We start from the raw sequence: 17,385 nt of genomic DNA, 5'->3' as shown, positions 1-17,385 counted from the left end.
GAAATGAATTCAGAATGTGGACATTTCTGTGGTAGTTCTTGGAAGTGATTTGATGCATCTCTGGCATAATACTTTTGTAACAATCTTAACTAGATTCACAATGCTTTTGTTTGCATTAATTAAAGTCACGCACATGATTAAGAGACATTCAGGAATATAAATTCAAGTGTTCTTAATTAGCTAAGTAACTTAATTTGAAAGAGATTCTTGTGCATTAGATGACACCCTTTCAGCTTTCCATTTTTACTGAATTAATGTCATAGAATTTATACCATTAATTCCTGATCAAAGATTAGAATCCCAGAGTGCCCAATAAATTAAGCAGAAGTCTACATTTTTAATGTCAGCGTCAAGCAGAGCTTCAGGTAAACTCTGAATTAGTTGCTTCACATTCTCTTTAGAAGCAAGTTGCACGTATCTTCATGTCCTTCCCATTTCTTCCGTTGATCTTGAATTGCAGTTTCTGATTTGACTTGTCTATAATTATGTAATTCCCTTAGTGCTGTAGACAGTGACATTTTTCATTTGCAGTGTTTTGGTTTGAGTCCCGTAGATTAGACTATTTAAACTAGAAAACGTTTCAAGCCTTCATTAGCTTTCTTCCCATGTATGCATGTATACATCCACAGTTGTCTGCTGTCTTTGGAGGAACAAGAGAAACTCTAATATACTGGATAAAACAATAATCTAAATTATATTTAGAAATCTGTATTTGGCAAATAAACTTTTATCATACTGTAAGAATACAGACTATGAAGGTGGTTTGAGTTTTATTTTTCATTCATTTAAAAACTTGTCACAGTTTCAAAAGACTTTCCTATTGGGAAAGCACGTCAATTTCCTTTTCAAGTCAGCTGAAGGAAAAAAAAAATAAATCAGATAGTGATTGCACTGACTACCTGTTAACCAGTATGATGGTATAAATCTTTCCTTCTTTCATCATTTAGACTGGACAAATTATTCTTCTTTCCATCTCAGCTTTTCTTTTCCTTTCAATCCTTAAGGTATTCATTCTTTCTGTACTGAAGTTAATACAGTGTATCAAGGCATCTTCTAAACTGGTAAAATGTAACACATGTATCTTCTTGAAGCTCATTGTTAATTCTTGCCCACACCCATAACTGCAGTGTTTCTATATTATATATATTAACCTATTTTCTATAGGTTCTGATGTTTACAATTTCATAGCATGAGAAAATGCTGTTTATTGATTTTGAAGCCGTATGTAGAGTCATTTATGTTCGTGTTCTAGAAACGGTAAATCTAAAATGTATTGAAGTAAACTCCTTTTTGAGTTTCCTCCAGGAAGATAGTGTCTGACGTTTCTATTCCAGGTAAACCTGGAATGAGAACATGATTTTATCAGACTGTTGTCATCTTTCTTCTGCTTTTTTTTCTTCCCTAGGAAGGTTCTGCTGCCCCTGGAAGAAAACGTTGGGTATCACAGTGGGCTAGTTTGGCTGCCAATCACATACGTCACGACCAAGATGATATCAGATTGGAGTCTCCTGTTCCTGCACCGTTAGAAAATGGTAATAAAACAGTTCTTTTTGTCATAATTTCTGATGAAGAAACCTCTGAAATGTTGATGCAGCAGAACAATGTAGTGCACTTCTAATGCTGATTTTTACATCCTGGGGTAGAAACTACTGTATCTGGCAAAGTAGTTCCTTAATTTTCTTCTGTAAATTATGAGTTAAAATAGCTCTTTGTTGCCAAATTGATTACACAGGGATGTCATTTCCATGCTTTCCACATTCTGAATGGGGAATGCTGTTAAGAAATTGTGAAGTAACCAACTGTCAGTCTACCACTAGTTATGTTTCTGTCCTGCAATTCCAGCATTTCCTCTTATTCCAGTTGACTCTGAAATTCACAACAAAGTTTAAAAGATTTTTAAAATGGGAAAAAATGTGTTTTAAAAGTAGAATTGCTTTTCTATGTACCTCACTTCAGAAGACTCACTACCACCTAAAGAATTTGTCCAATAACCTCTTGTTAGATATCGGTGAGTATAATTAATTAATTGTCTTTCTAATAACTTGGTTTGTTTTTTTTTTTTCCATGGAATTACATTCAGGAAATAATGTGTATTCTCTACTTTTTTTGTTATAGCTGCTGGTTTTCTTCAGATTCTCAAGAATCCATATTTCTATTACAATTTCAGAGCAAGTTACATCTTTGACCTTTAAGTTAGTCTCTCAGAAGAATGCATTTTCAAAATGATAAAACTAAATCTTCACTGCTTTCAGAATGGAATCCCGTAATTCTCTCTTGCTAAGTCTGGAAACTTGGTCTCAGCCCTCTGCCTCAGCAGGCAGGCTTCTGCAGAGCAAGATTAAGCTTCCCTGTTGCTCACTGTTCTGGGTTTTTTGGTTGATGGGGGTTTTTACTGGGGAAGGAGAGAGCAGGGGGAGGGGGACTGTTTAGTTGGTTTGTTCCTCACTGCGCACACTCCTTCTTGAGTCCTCAAACAAATGTAAAAGCATAGCAGCAGAGATTTCTCCAAAATAGTTATCAAGTTTGCATTGCAGATGTGGTAAATAATTACTTCTTTAAAAGGAAAAAGAACAAAACAATATCATATCCATATTTTACTGTACAAATTATAGGTTTCTTGGTTCCAGGCCTGGGTTATGTGAACTGAACCATTGTTTGAGTTGGTTTATCTTGAATCCCATAGTGATTTTTTTTTTCTTTGTAATTCTTTCTGCTTGGCCTGGGCATCTTGATTTAGTTGTAACTGATGTATACCTTTCTTAGGTGGATTTGTTGCAGATTTATTTTGCTGCCTTTAGATTTAAGATAACACTGAGAAATGGATTTGCATACTTTGTGTTTATAGAGACCTTATCCATACAATTTATTCTATATTAGAAAAAAAGCCAGTTAGCTTCTCCACAAAAGAGTTAGCTTTTCATTCTGTGTATTGTTCTAACATGAAGAATGGAAGACAAAGGAAAATAATATTAATCCTATGGTTGGGTTAATATCTTAAATATTGTATTAAATAAAAGAAAAAGAAACATGATGGGGAATTACAACCAAACTAAGCAGGTGTTCTGTGACGTTTACTAACTGAAGCTCTATTCAGGCTTGTATTCAGCAGATGATACTGTATGTGTAAGTATGTTTAATTAAATAACTTTTAAATAATTTAATCATTTGTAGTTATTTATCTTATTACTTTCCTTTTAAGTTAATTGCATGGTTTTAAAAGATAACATGCGAGGCCATATATTAAAGCAAACAATAAAAATACTTCTGATTTCAGAGCCTCATTGTATTGTTTTCAAAGAAATTTTGCCTTTGCTGTTGTGTAGTGTAAATGTCTGTGTCAGTGCATGAAAGAATTCTTACCAGTGACTGCTGCTTCTCTTGGAGCTTTTCTACCCCTTGTAGAGTTTGAATTTTGAATATGTTGTTCTTTAGGATATCAAGTATATGGAAGGGGGGGAAATCAAATCATCTGATGTATCATGTACACAGAATAATGGGAATTGAGTTAATTCTATACTACTTGGAAGCATCTGGTGTGTGGGTGTGGGTGTGTCTGTATAGAAGTACTTAAAACCATGGTGATGAGACTGATCCTTTGGATGGTTAACTAGCAAGCTGGGGGACATGTTGTGGCTTTTTGATTCATTTAAATTCTGTGTTTTATGTGAATCTTTGAAGGGATGAATGCTTCTTTTGCCAGTATAAGACCTTTGATTTAAGTGAACTAACAACTGTAATATGCACCTATACTGCAAGAATTCTGAAACACTTAAGATCCAAAAATGAAAATTGTAATTAATGTGAATGTCCACAGAACAATTCACAGTCTGCTTTGTTGGCTCAGATGCCTGCATTTTCTTCAGAAATGTTGGTAGTTAAACTTCCAGTGGTGTGTATATTGCTGTCAGCAATGCTGAGTCACTCCATGCCTCTACTGCTAAAGACTTTTAAGTGTCTAGATAATCTGAATAAAATAAGTAAATAAATAAATTGAGCTTATAGGTACGTCTGGGAGAACCGTCTTCACAAATATCAGTTACGCTGATTTTTGTTGAACCTTCAATATATTTTTTAATTTACAAGTGTGACAGTTCCCAAGAAAAATTGTCAGAAATGTTTAGTGTCCTAACACAGGTTATACAAGAAAAATGTGCAAGTTGTTTTGCCGCCTTTTTCTAAGGTGTGACACTGTACAAAGCAAAAATAAAAATTAGGAAGGCAGAAGGTAAGTAATTATTTGATTTATTGTAGTAGTTTTATACATACTACTGCACACATATGGTGTAATTGATAAGATTTAATTAAAGGGGTTAGAGAGTTCTTGCAGCGAGGGACACCTTATTCTCGTGGAACAACAAATGTATGTCTATATATATTTTTCAACATAGACGTCACCATTACGTCTGAATTTTCACTGGTGATGATAAAGACTGTGCATGTCATGCTCATAAAAATATGCACCAGTGGAGGTGAACTGCTGTTGCCACTGCTGAAATGCACACTCACCACCTCACTGTGCTCACGTCCACTGTTTGGTCTCCAGAAGTGTTCAGCAAGCATCAATAAATGTCAGTGGGTGCCGTTTTTTCTGCATGGAGGAGTTCAGTTCCACACTCTGGCTTCATCCACTTCCACATCAGATGCCTTTGTGTCAGACTGCCCCTCTGTTGCCATCTGTCAAGACAAGAACAAAATATAATGGGATACTGGCAGGAGGGCTCACCCTCTACTGTCACGCCACCATCATCTGCCTCTGACGTCGTGGGCCAACATAATAAAGCAGGAGACACTACTTTTAGAGCTGCCCTCAGTTGCTCCAGTGACATTTCACAGTTTTATGTTGTTTGAGTAGTGTTATGCTGTCTTAATTTAATGTTTGTGTTTAGCTTGATACTGAATTAATTCTTAGCTATATTTTCTTTTTCATTTTTAGACACAGATATCAGTGAGTCCGGTATTTCCATCAGAAGCACTGGTTCAGCTACTTCTGTGACTAGCCAAGGGGAGCGAAAGCGAAGGACGCTTCCACAGCCTCCCAAGGAGGAGAAAATGAGTGAAAGCTCCAGAACAAAAAGTGCATCTCATCAGAGATCAGAAATTGGTGAAAAGCAGGACACTGAGCTTCAAGAGAAAGAAACTCCAGCTTGTGCCTCAGATACTGACAGCAGAAGTATAGCTAAGTCAAGCAGAACAGTGAACGGCCTTTCACCCAAAGCAACAGGAGAGAAAGTTTTTTCTTTCCCTAGTTCTTCCAGTAAAGAGAGAGCTGAAACTGGCAGAGAAACTTCTGTGGTGAAACAAGCTTTAGCTAAAATTCAACAAGAACGAAAGGAGCAGGGACACTGGACACCCTCAAAATCTGCTACAAACCTAGTTGAGAAAGATAAGGAGGAGACTGCTGTGTCACGCAAAACTTTGGATAATCAGGACAAAGCTCCTGGACATGATAAGGCAGCAGTGAAGTTAGCACAGAGTGAGGGAAAAAGAAGAAGAAATGAGGAAAGTATTAAAGGACAAAGTCCTAAAGCATCAGGAGAAAAAAAGGAATCTTCAAAACCGTTAGTGAGGCAAGGCAGTTTTACTATAGATAAGCCTAGCACAAATATACCCATAGAGCTTATTCCTCACATTAATAAGCAAAGTGGATCTGCTGCCCCCTTAGCATCTGCAAACAGAATACGTGACAGGAGTGATTCCATGGACACTGATTCCAGTCTAGATACAACACTCATTTTGAAAGACACTGAAGCTGTAATGGCTTTCCTTGAAGCTAAATTGCGTGAAGAAAGTAAAACTGATGAAGGCCCTGAGACTCCTAGCTATAACAGAGATAATTCCATATCACCAGAATCAGATGTAGATACAGCCAGCACAATCAGTCTCGTTACTGGTGACAGTGAAAGGAAATCCACACAGAAACGCAAGAGTTTTACAACCTTATATAAAGATAGATGTTCCTCTGGTTCCCCTTCGAAGGATGTTGTAAAATCTTCTGCAACAAGTGCCAGAGAAAAGATGGAGAAGAAAACTAAGAGTCGGTCTTCAGATAGTGGATCCAGAGCTGATAGTCGCAAATCAGTGCAATCTAGTGGAAGAATGAGACAACCATCAGTAGACTTGACAGATGATGACCAAACATCTAGTGTACCTCATTCTGCCATTTCCGATATCTTATCATCTGACCAGGAAACCTACTCTGGCAAATCCCATGGAAGAGTTCCTTTTGCCTCAGCAGATGAACTTTTGCATTCTAAACTGGAAGGAAAGTCAGCTAAATCAAAAAGCTCTCCTGTCGTACTTGGACAATCTAGTAAATCTACCACTCTTCCAAGACCTCGTCCTACAAGGACTTCTCTCCTGCGCAGAGCACGACTTGGTGAAGCCTCAGATAGCGAGCTTGCTGATGCTGATAAAGCTTCAGTGGCTTCTGAAGTGTCCACTACAAGTTCTACATCAAAACCTCCATCAGGGAGGAGGAGTATTTCCAGAATAGACTTACTTGCTCAACCCCGCAGAACTCGACTTGGCTCTTTATCAGCACGTAGTGATTCTGAAGCGACAATAACCAGAAGCACTGCTTCATCTCGTACTCCAGAAGTTATTATCAGAAGTGCAAGGTTGACATCAGCAGAAGCTAGTAAAGTTTCTGCTAGAACTCGAGCCAATAGCATTTCTCGACTTTCAGATTCAAAATCCAAATCTTTGGCTTCAGCTCATAATTCTCCCTCAGGTACGTCTGATTATTTGAACTAGTCTCCTACAGTACTATATATACGTATATGTATTTGATATGTGGGTAATTTATTTACTTATTTTTAAGGTACTGTTCTCAGCAAACTTGAGTTTTAGTTGACTCAATCTTTCCCTTTCAAGTAGGAAGCTTTCTTGGTGATGCTTTTGGATGTTTCTCGCTTAAAGTCACAAAGACAAGAAATTTTAATCCTTTAACTTCTTGGATGGCGATATTCTTGTGTGTGTATACGTGTATAAAATTATGTTTGTCTAACTGGAAGTCAATTGCACTGAGGTATTCGAGTGTGGCAGCACTGATTTGCATGAGAGTGGAATCTCTCGGCTCAAGCCATAGCTGTAAATGTTTAGAAGGTCAGCAACATCTTTACTACATAGAATACACAGCATTAGTTTAGTAAGTATATTTACCAGCCTGACATACAGTAAGTGTTCCATAAGGGAACACCCCAAGAAGTTTTTAGGATATTCTTGTTCATAATTTAAGATTAGCTTCTAAAACCACAACAGAGAGATTTGTTCACTATGGATAATAACAAAGAAGTAACAAAGGGAAAATTAAACGCAAATACTACCTAACTAAGCACACTAAAGTTAAACAATTCGTATTACGTTTGCCTTGCATTAGAATAGTTTTTATTCTCTCATCTAAGTCATGTCAATTTCTGATTTCCTCATGATTTCCAAATCGTATTTATCTTCTTTTGAATAGTAGCTCATTTACTGTAATTTATCTTACATGTGGATGAAAAAAAGTATCCATGGAGTTGATTAATTTTAACCTGCTATTCAGTTAGAAGCCAACACAGTGCTTTAAATATGAACAGAGTGAAAGGCTGCTAGCTTTTTATCCAACAGAAATATTGAATCAACCAAAGTTGAAATGTGGTGATTCTAAGGGTTATCTATCACATGAAATGAATATTTTTAATTGGTGACTTCCTGCTTTTTGAATTGCCATTGACTGTATTTGAAGCCAATGAGCAATCTAAGAAAAAGATAAATCACAATAGCTTTCTTAATTCCTGTGCTGAGTGTTTGCACTGAGATTATATTTGTGATGCACCGCCTCCTATTTAGAATATGTCTATTTATTTATTTAGGTATATTTCCTGCAACCCTTCTGTTTTTTGTATGTCATAAATGTACCATTAGGATTCCTAAGTGTTTTCTCCTGGAAGGCTGTATTTTTGCTTTCACTTCTAGTGAGTTTTGATTGGATTTGTGCAGATTGAAAGCTGGCAATAGGCCAGAGAGAAGAGTCCATAAATAGTGCTTGTGCCTTTAATAACCAACGCTAATTCTCATCCTGCTACCACTGATTTTTTACAAGGCAATCCACAGATATTGTCACTTTGCTTTCCCCCCCCCCCAAAAAACTGTAGCTGAATGTTGAGGTTTGTGTACATTTGTACAGCTCTGTGCTTTCTAAACTTTCTAAAACATTGCTGCACTGAGGTGATTTGTTACCTGTGTTTAGTAGTTCCTTTCAGCTTTCACTTCCCGATCTATTAGTCTGTCCTGGCTGTCTGTCCTTTAATGTTCATTTCCATTACCTGCATTATACAACAAACTCTGCCTTGTATAAAATATACGGCTTTACAAAGGGAAAAGATGCCGTCATCTCATGAGCGACCCAACTTATGCAATAAGCTAACTATTAGAAAACAATACTGTTTTGAAAAATTTGCAGTAGATCTAGCTTATGTCATTAAAACTAAATTATCAATTTACATACCTAAATCAGGAGTAGCATGTAGGCCGATTAGAATTTACTTTAGGTATATTGGAATTGCTATAAAACTGCGGTGAAATTTACTACTGCAGGCCACCTACACATGCCGCAACTCCTTTTCATATGGTGTTACAGGAAGAGCCACGTGCTGGGGAGAAAGAGCTGTGAGGACAGACTTAGTGCAGGAATGCCAACTGCAACTGTAAAATTCTGCAGTATTTTAAAGCAGAGAGACCTTGGTGAACAGCTAGTGTTGGCAGCGCTGCCAGCTTTCTGACTGAGCTGTCATTGCAAATAGTTAGCAGATAGGTTTGTCGAAGTTGCTGAGGTATCCCTGAAAGAAAGAGAAAAGGGTTGGAGCATAGAGAGAAAATGACCCTTATCTAACCTTTCGCATTTTTGCAGTGCTGAGGACCAGGTGTCAGGATTTGATACAGGCAATGTCTGAGAAGGCAATGCATCAATGAGAATTGATGGGATAAGAGATAGGGAAGGGATAAGGGGTAGGATTGGTAAAGGGTATTTTGAATATATCTGTCCCCAAATCTTGAAAGTAAGATCATGGTGTCATTTGCCAAATTACGGTGTTGTCAACACACTGTGTTTTTATGCAGTAGTCACCAACGAGATTTGTCAGCTGTTAACATTTTTCCCACATTAAACCAATCATAATAATAAATTATTAAGATTGGTTTTGACACACGATGTAGACAGCTGCTATTGATGTTATTTCAATTACATGGTATCTCTGGCATGTTTAGGCTTTTGCAAAGTTCTTTATTTTTGAATGAATGTGTAATTTAACAATTTTCCTAAAAAGTGCAAGTCAGTGCTGTGTGGAAAAAGAGGAATTAATACTGATCTCATCAATAGATTTTATTTAAGCAAATGATTCTTATCTGAATGTTTTAATGCAAATTAACATGATAAAACACTATTTTGTACACAGAGAAACCCAAGCTTCTCCCAGACCCAGATCCTGATGTTGAAACTTACAGTGGTAGAGTACTAGAAATCAAATCTGTTTCTGATATTTCACTTCTCATTCAATCTTTAGTTTTTGAATATATGACTACATATGCTCATTGTACAGTGCTGAGTTACCAGGCTAGCTCACTTGAGAGATTCTATGATCAATTTTATATTTATTTTGATGCATTTCATTGCAATTCGGACAAAATATTTAAAAAAAAATTGATAATGAAATGTGGGCCCAACTCATGAATCTCTTTGGACTTCAGTCACAAGTTGCTTGCATGCTACTGGCGGGGAAATGTGCTTTTTCTGCTTATGTTCTATTTCCCTAATCACAACAAACTTGAAACCCCGAAAAGGAATGCAGTAAGTAAATGGGGGGATCTTTTTCTTTCTTTCAGTAAAGTTAGAATAATAATAATTAAATAATAAATAAATAAATTGTAGAGCTGGACACAATTTGAAGCCCACATTTAAACCTGGAAAAATTGCACAAGAATGTTTGTGTTATTAGCAATTAAAAATGGATTCTTTACATGAGGGAAGGGGTGCAAGTTTATGACATTGCCGTCATATTATAAGCTTTATAATCATTCAAGGCATTCCACAAATAGTTTCACAATTAAAAAGGACTTTCCAAAACTTCATTTTTACTATGCTGGCTCTTTTATTGGTATCTTAAAACCACTATAAATAAATCGAATCTGTTACTTTAAATTACCAGGAGTTGATCACACACTTTACAAAATGTCTACGGTAATTATAGAGCCTCATGAATATCAGTGAGTTTAGGGGATTAAATACCCTGCGAGACTTCAGCAGGTCACAATGCTGAGCACTCCTTTACACTCGAGTGATCTCTCTCCCTGCTGGAAGTGTTTGAGGACAGTATGTCTGAAACACACTTTTTGGACTTGACTAATTCCTAGGGGGAAGAAAGCTTCCTACTTAATTCCAGATCTCTTCTACTTCAGTCTGTCTGCAGCAATATGGCCATATATACGTTGTGCTACATATGAGAAAAATTACATGCGTTTTGCTCTAAGGTTTCTGGAGATCTGCCTGCTGGTTTTTATGGCACAGTATTAGATGTATTTTTATCTATGCTAAATTGTATCTTCTAGGTTTTTATGCTTTCCTTACGTAAGCATGCATTCTAGGCTTGGTGCCAGCTCAGTCCTTCTTTCATGTCTTTTTTTTTTTGGTGCACTACTTGAAGCTTAAATGAAACTTTATGGGAAAAAAATCTGCAGAAAAAGTGCAAGCTTAACTTAACTTAAATGTTAATGAATTGGGCCCCTCTTTTTAATACAGTTTGCTTGAGCTCATACACAGTTACTGGCTTTTACATGCTATTTCACTCATCATTATACAAAGAGCATCCAATTTATGTTTTATTAGTATTATTTAACACAATTTCTGTAGCTTTCTTTTTAAGATGTAGTAAAAAAAAGCTTTCTGTAAGATATCTGGGGATTGGCAATTAATAGTTGTGTATTTTTATGAAAATACTGAAATAATTTTGTTTTTTTTCCCTTACAAAAGATCCAATAATAATTCTTTTTTAATGATTAAACTAATTTAGTAAGTGCAAGATGGAGGCGCTTTCCTACAGATTATGCTTCCACCTCAGAAGATGAATTCGGATCAAACCGTAATTCCCCTAAACATACCCGTCTACGTACCTCTCCAGCCCTGAAAACCACACGACTGCAGAGCACGGGGACAGCAATTCAAAGTAGCAATGCTTTCAAGCACAGAATAAAAGAACAGGAAGATTACATACGTGATTGGACTGCTCACCGAGAAGAAATAGCAAGGTTGGTTTCAGAGGAGCACCACCAAAATGACAGATTTGTACCCAGCCATTTGTATGGTACATATATAGGAGAAAGTAAGCTGGTAGATTATCTGTATCACTCTACTTAGTTTTTGTTCTCTAACTGAATGGGTGATTTTAAATTCCTCTTAGGAGATACTGGCAGAGCATTTGTGTTACCTGCGCATATATTTGAAATGGTATATGATGTTTATTTCTGATTTACAAAGGTGCTTACAGTGAGAGTGGGGTTAGTCTCTTCTCACTGGTGACAGGTAACAGGACGAGGGGAAATGGCCTCAAGTTGCACCAGGGTAAGTTTAGGTTGGATATGAGGAAAAACTTCTTTACAGGAAGAGTTGTTATGCACTGAAGTGGGCTCTCCGGGGAGGTGGTTGAATCACCATCCCTGGATGTGTTTAAAAACTGTTTGGATGTGGTACTCAGGGACATCATTTAGCTGAGGGTTGTTAGGGTGGTGTGGCTGGGACATGGTTGGACTCGATTATCTTTAAGGTCTTTTCCGACCTGTCATAGCTAGACCCCAGAATGCAACTTCTGGTTGCATTAGCAGGACTTGCGGAGGAACTTTGTGTGGAAATGTTGGTTGCTAATGGTATATTTGATGGTATATATTGAGGTATATTCGAATTATATCTGATTTTGTATTACGTTTGCATTGATAGGTAGAATTTCAGATGAGTGCATAGCTGTCAGAGAGGAAGTAAGTGCTCGGAGATCATTAGGTCATGTTAGATATCATGTGATCTAAAATCACACGTATCCATCCAAACTTAATTGTGGGTCTCTGGGATTAGTGTTGCAATTTCTGTGTTACTGCTATTAGCACCGTGCTTCAAGTGAACCATGGAAAAGGCAGCCACTTCTTCTACACTCTAGTAACTGATTGTTCCAATGTCATGCGATACCCAGGCAATGTGAGTAGCTTGCACAAAATAAATTAAACTACGTTCAAGTTTTGAACATTTTCACATAACTTAGTTTGAAAGGCTTAACAAGAAAAGTGGTTTTTATTTGTTTAATTTATCTTACACTGTGTTCTCACAGCTGTGATGTACTGTGCACAGCTTAGTGTAAGTAACTATTTATTTTTTTCCCATCTTCTTCATAATATTTTTCAGTATTTTCTTGTAGTGTAGTCTGTGCAAAGGGAAAATACTTAAGGCAGACTTGGTAAGTTGTGAGAAACACCTTAAACTGACAGGTTATGAATTTAATTATAATTTAAGGGCAAGAATATGAAGAAGGTATGATTAAAATCAGAAATGTATGAGGCTTAGAAACTTCAAAGATGTAATTTTCATACTGTAGCTTAGGTGATACTGTGCCCTCATGAACACAGATGAATACAAGAACTTTAACATCAGAAATGTGATATATTTATATAATATATTTGTGCATACATGAGCATTCATTCACACGTGCACATCTATGAAAATATTCAACTCTTGCAGAATTCTGTGAGTTAAGATCTATTTACACGTTTAACAGTGTCTTTGTAAAAGATTTGAAGGGACAGGAGAGGGAGGGTTGATTTTTTTGTTAAAATCATTTGAATGACTGATCAGACTGGAGAGGTTCTAAGTATTTCCTAGAATAAATGTGTTGTGAGAAGTTGAGATTATATGACAAGCGTTTTGTTTTTTCCACATTACCATCATGTTCTTTAAACTGGTCTTCCAAGAATGATCCAGTTTACACTTTTCACAGACTCTAGAATTAACAAATGTTAATTATTCTGCTGAACAAAATGCAGAGCAGAGCTGTGTTGAGATGTGGAAGAAAGAAAAAGGCAAGTGCAGAGAAAGACAGCAGTAGTTCAGAGCTCTTCAAGTAGTAATTAGTCAAAGGAACCTTCAGCTGAGAAGTTGAATGTATTTATATAGTGCTATCATACATGTGCATTTCCAAATGGCAAGCTTTTCTTGTTTAAATTTGGGGATTTAAGGTATTGGTCATGAATTTTAGACATGTAAGCAGTTCAATCTGAGCGAGCTTCAAGGCTGCTGGATAATAAGAGGTCTTGTAGAAGTTCTTTCAAGTAGATAAACTGAAATATAAATTAAAGGTGTCTACATGGGACATCGGTGCAGTATTTTCATAGTATTTCCAGTGCTTCCTATGTTGGACCTAAATGTGTTGCATGCGTCTCTGCCTGGGAATCCTAGGAAGAAAACAAGCATACTCTCTTGAGGTTGCTTTCTACCGTCTTATTCTATTAAGGCACATTATTAAGAGTTTCAGTTAAGAATTTCCTGTTGTATTTCTATGCACACATTTTCTGTCCTGAAAAGCGCACTCCTCCTCATAACACTGCTACCATCAAAAACTGGAACGTCACCTGAAAGGTGGCAGGCTGGACTCTGCTGCTCTGTTTGTACTTGTCTACAAGAGTGTAATGCTGTCTTTATTACCAGGATCAGTCAAGATCTGGCTCTCATCGCACGGGAAATCAACGATGTAGCAGGAGAAATAGATTCAGTGACTTCATCAGGCACTGCCCCCAGTACCACAGTAAGCACTGCTGCCACCACCCCTGGCTCTGCCATAGACACTAGAGAAGAGGTAGGAGATCTTCATGGAGAAATGCATAAGGTTCTTTCTTTTCTTTATTTCTTTTGCTTTTAGCATTTTGCATAGCCTTTTTTAGTTATTTCCACCCAACCTCTATGCATGATCTCTACCTTCATTTTTAATTTAAAATTCTTTTACATTCTGATAAACTACGCAGAAATGATTCTGTTAACACAGATTGTAAAAAATACCACACAAATGCATACTATCTGTCTGTCTCTTTTTTTCCACAAAGCATTGGAGAGGATGGTTATTTGTTTCTTGCTTGTACTTAGCCTTAGATACTTGTTGGGTGGTATCTAAGTGCATTTAAAAGCGCTAGTAGCACACACAGGTATTATATATATGTATACATTTAATACTTTATGTAGCTATTTTTAAAAGCCCCTCTTTTCACAGGTTGTCTTAAATCTTCTTCTGAAAACTGGAATGCATGGGCACCATCAGCTAACAATAACTTCGCATTTTCTTTCCTAATAATGTCGTAAAAACTGCCTTGAAATAAGTTTGCATTGTGCTTCTATTAATTCTTACTTTCTTCGACTCTATCTGCTGTGCTGTTGCTTGAATATATTGACTAACTTCTTCTAGTAACCATCACAGTTGTAATGCTGGTCTACACGTTAATCAGAACTTAATTCATCACTTTCTTCCATGTTCCAATTCACCCTAATGTTTACTGCATCTTTAAACTCATAATTACTCTTTCCAAAATGTGTTTATTCATTTTTGTGTATGTAAAGTTTGGTTAATAGATTAGTTGACCATGTCTAGTATAATACTGTCTTTTTCTGTGGAAAAAAAGATATAAACAGTGACAAGAAACTTTTGAGTTGTGTACTCAGAGAAGATTATAACTACACTCAGGCAGAATTTATCTTCAGTTTCTTCTCATAGATTGATAGCTAAACTTCAGCAAGTAGTACTCATTCTTTCAGATGTAGTCAGATCGCTCTGATTTTTGTACTACTGTTTATTTTCTTTATAAAATGCTGTACAGTTGTACGTGCTACTGCAGGTGGCAGTATTGCCTTTAAGTAGGCACAGGTGTGTCTGTAGCTCTGTGACTAGTTGGGAAAGATCTAAATTTGATTGCACTGTACCTAATCTCACATATATATTCCTTTGACTGAAGGAATCAATTTCCAGTACCAGTTTGTAGGTTATCCACATTACTTGTACGTAAGCAAAATTTCTATGGGGTAACCTTATTTCTGTTGCCACATAGATCTGCTGTTTGAAAAAAAGACGTTAATTTTAACAAGGCATTGCTATATGTGAACGTGGCATCAGGTTATACTATAGAAGACAACAAAGTGAATTTTGTTTCATAAGCTTCTTCTTAGCTGTTTGAAAAAGGGGAAAAAAATAAATAAATAATTAGTCTCATTTGACACATATCCCGTTGGTTTAATAAACTGCGTTTTTCTTTCACTCTCCAGTTGGTTGACCGAGTATTTGATGAAAGTCTCAATTTTAGAAAGATCCCTCCCCTCGTGCATGCCAAACCACCAGAGGGGAACGGTCAGCCTAATGAAGCCAGACCTCAGCTACCAGATGTCATGGATCCCCCAACAATTACCCGAAGAAGGACTTGGAGCAGAGATGAAGTAAGTACAAAAGGAATTTCTCTATGTAATGTATCTATTTCATTTTTTCATAATCATCTCTCTGCTTAGCATTCTGCACTGTCTTTTCTTTCCTACCTGTATCAGGTAGCATTAATCCTGGAAAAAATTATTTGTTATTTAATGTGCAAATTGTTTTTGTATGATGGTTTGTATAGGACACTAATTAGAATGCAAGTCATATTTTTTTAAGGTTAAAAAAATGGAAAATGTATGGAATTGATTGTTTAATTCTATTTAAAATTTATTCCAGGTTATGGGGGATAGTTTGCTGTTGTCCTCAGTCTTCCAGTTCTCTCGCAAGATAAGACAATCCATAGACAAAACAGCTGGCAAAATCAGGTGAGTTTTCTTTTTAAAGTTATTCTTATTTCTGAAAATGTCCTCCTCACATTGACATCCCTGCTTTTAGATGTGTGTAATTCAAATAGAGCAAATCTATCATTATTTGTGTATGCTCCCTATTATGTGAAGATAAATATCATCAAAATTTGCATGGATAGGATAATGCCCAACATATTTCCAGCGGAACAGCTGTTCCAAAGCATGGAAATACTGTACAAAATCTGCATTACTTCTGCTCAAGCCTCATAAAACTCCCTTACTTAAAAAATAAGGTTAAAATTTTGCTGAATTGTCTATTTGCCAACCTGATGTAGAGATCAGCCATTTTAGGAAGAAGAACAATTGGAGAGAGAAGAGCAGTTTCAGTAAATCCTTCTGAAAAAGAACTTATCAGGAGACAATAACTAAAATAACAGATGATGACATCTGTTGTTTTTAATTACAAAGTCCTGCTTAGATAGCTAGATTCCTGCCAAAAATGCCATAGTAGCTAACAGGAAGTCCAGACTTATCAAAAATGATAACTTGTGTCTCTATCAACAGCTGCATTTGACTTCAGTAACATTTGGTGACCATTTTAGTTGACAAGAGGAAATGAAAACTGTAAATGCAAAGTTCAGTTCTGTTTAATTTACATGTCCTTCCTCGTGTCTCACTGTAGCTAATCATTTAAGAATAGTGTATATTAAAAAGAAGAGACACTTGGCTGAACTTAGTGCAAATCTTTTAAATGTGAGAACATGCTGGGTCTGTAATTGATCGGTTTGGCTAGGAAGTGTCCCATATTGAAATCTTGGATGGGCGACCAATTGATCACCAAATCACAAATGTAATTCTTTATATAGTGTGATAAAAATACTAAAAGAAGCAAAATGCTTAAAATGCTTACATATCTGTGTGTTGTAATCTCATGGAGGTACAGAAAAAGACTTGACCATACAAATAAAGATTTAAAATAATCATTATAATTTCATAAAAATAATTATCTGCCATTTCTGGCACTACTATTTCTGGTAGGATCAGTGTCACCGAAGGGTCAGGTTTTTAAAAGAGCCCATTCTTATTATTTCTATTCTGTTTATTTGTAAGTCTGTTCTGTTTTTACCAGTGGTTACCAGTAACATTTGTGAGTGTAGTATATTGTCACCATCTCAGAATGTGTTTCCAGACTGACATTCGTCTTGCTTCTTTTTCCTAGTTTCCATTTTGAGCCTGCAGGATTATAATGCAGGAAAGCACTCCTTGGTTTTCTCAAAACACACGATTTTATGTATGATTTTATTTATCTAGATATCTTTAAGGAATATACATAAATATATTTTACTATGTCAGTTTCAGATGGAAATGAGTTTTTGAAATGTAGGTTTAAAATGTAGTTGCTCTCAGAAACTCTGTACTCTGGTTCTGTCCCCTCCCAGGTACCTGTAGCTCTCTTAATGGCAGGATAGTGTAAGAAGATGATACCCTCCTGGTTTCAGCTCTCACAGAATTTATTTTCTTCATAGTTTCTGCTTTGTTGCTATGTATTAGGTTTAGGA

At 36.4% G+C, this 17,385-nt stretch overlaps 1 protein-coding gene across 11 annotated transcripts in view; it reads left to right on the top strand.

The window, feature by feature from the left end:
• Positions 1-17,385, top strand: part of CEP170 (centrosomal protein 170) — an 83,923-nt gene that overhangs the window by 54,813 nt on the left and 11,725 nt on the right. For 3 of the 11 annotated variants that reach the window (XM_072331427.1, XM_072331423.1, XM_072331416.1), the window contains 7 exons: positions 1,406-1,532; positions 4,934-6,730; positions 9,435-9,485; positions 11,046-11,280; positions 13,718-13,895; positions 15,317-15,484; positions 15,756-15,844. In XM_072331427.1, the coding sequence (XP_072187528.1) occupies positions 1,406-1,532; positions 4,934-6,730; positions 9,435-9,485; positions 11,046-11,280; positions 13,718-13,895; positions 15,317-15,484; positions 15,756-15,844 (2,645 nt within the window). The remainder of the gene's footprint in view (positions 1-1,405; positions 1,533-4,933; positions 6,731-9,434; positions 9,486-11,045; positions 11,281-13,717; positions 13,896-15,316; positions 15,485-15,755; positions 15,845-17,385) is intronic. The other 8 variants (XM_072331421.1, XM_072331420.1, XM_072331422.1 and 5 more) reach the window with 7 other exon arrangements.

The sequence above is a fragment of the Excalfactoria chinensis genome, chromosome 3 (genome assembly GCF_039878825.1).
Source record: "Excalfactoria chinensis isolate bCotChi1 chromosome 3, bCotChi1.hap2, whole genome shotgun sequence".
NCBI lineage: Eukaryota > Metazoa > Chordata > Aves > Galliformes > Phasianidae > Excalfactoria > Excalfactoria chinensis.
Note: the sequence above shows the minus strand (reverse complement) of the source record. Positions and strands in the feature narration are given on the sequence as shown.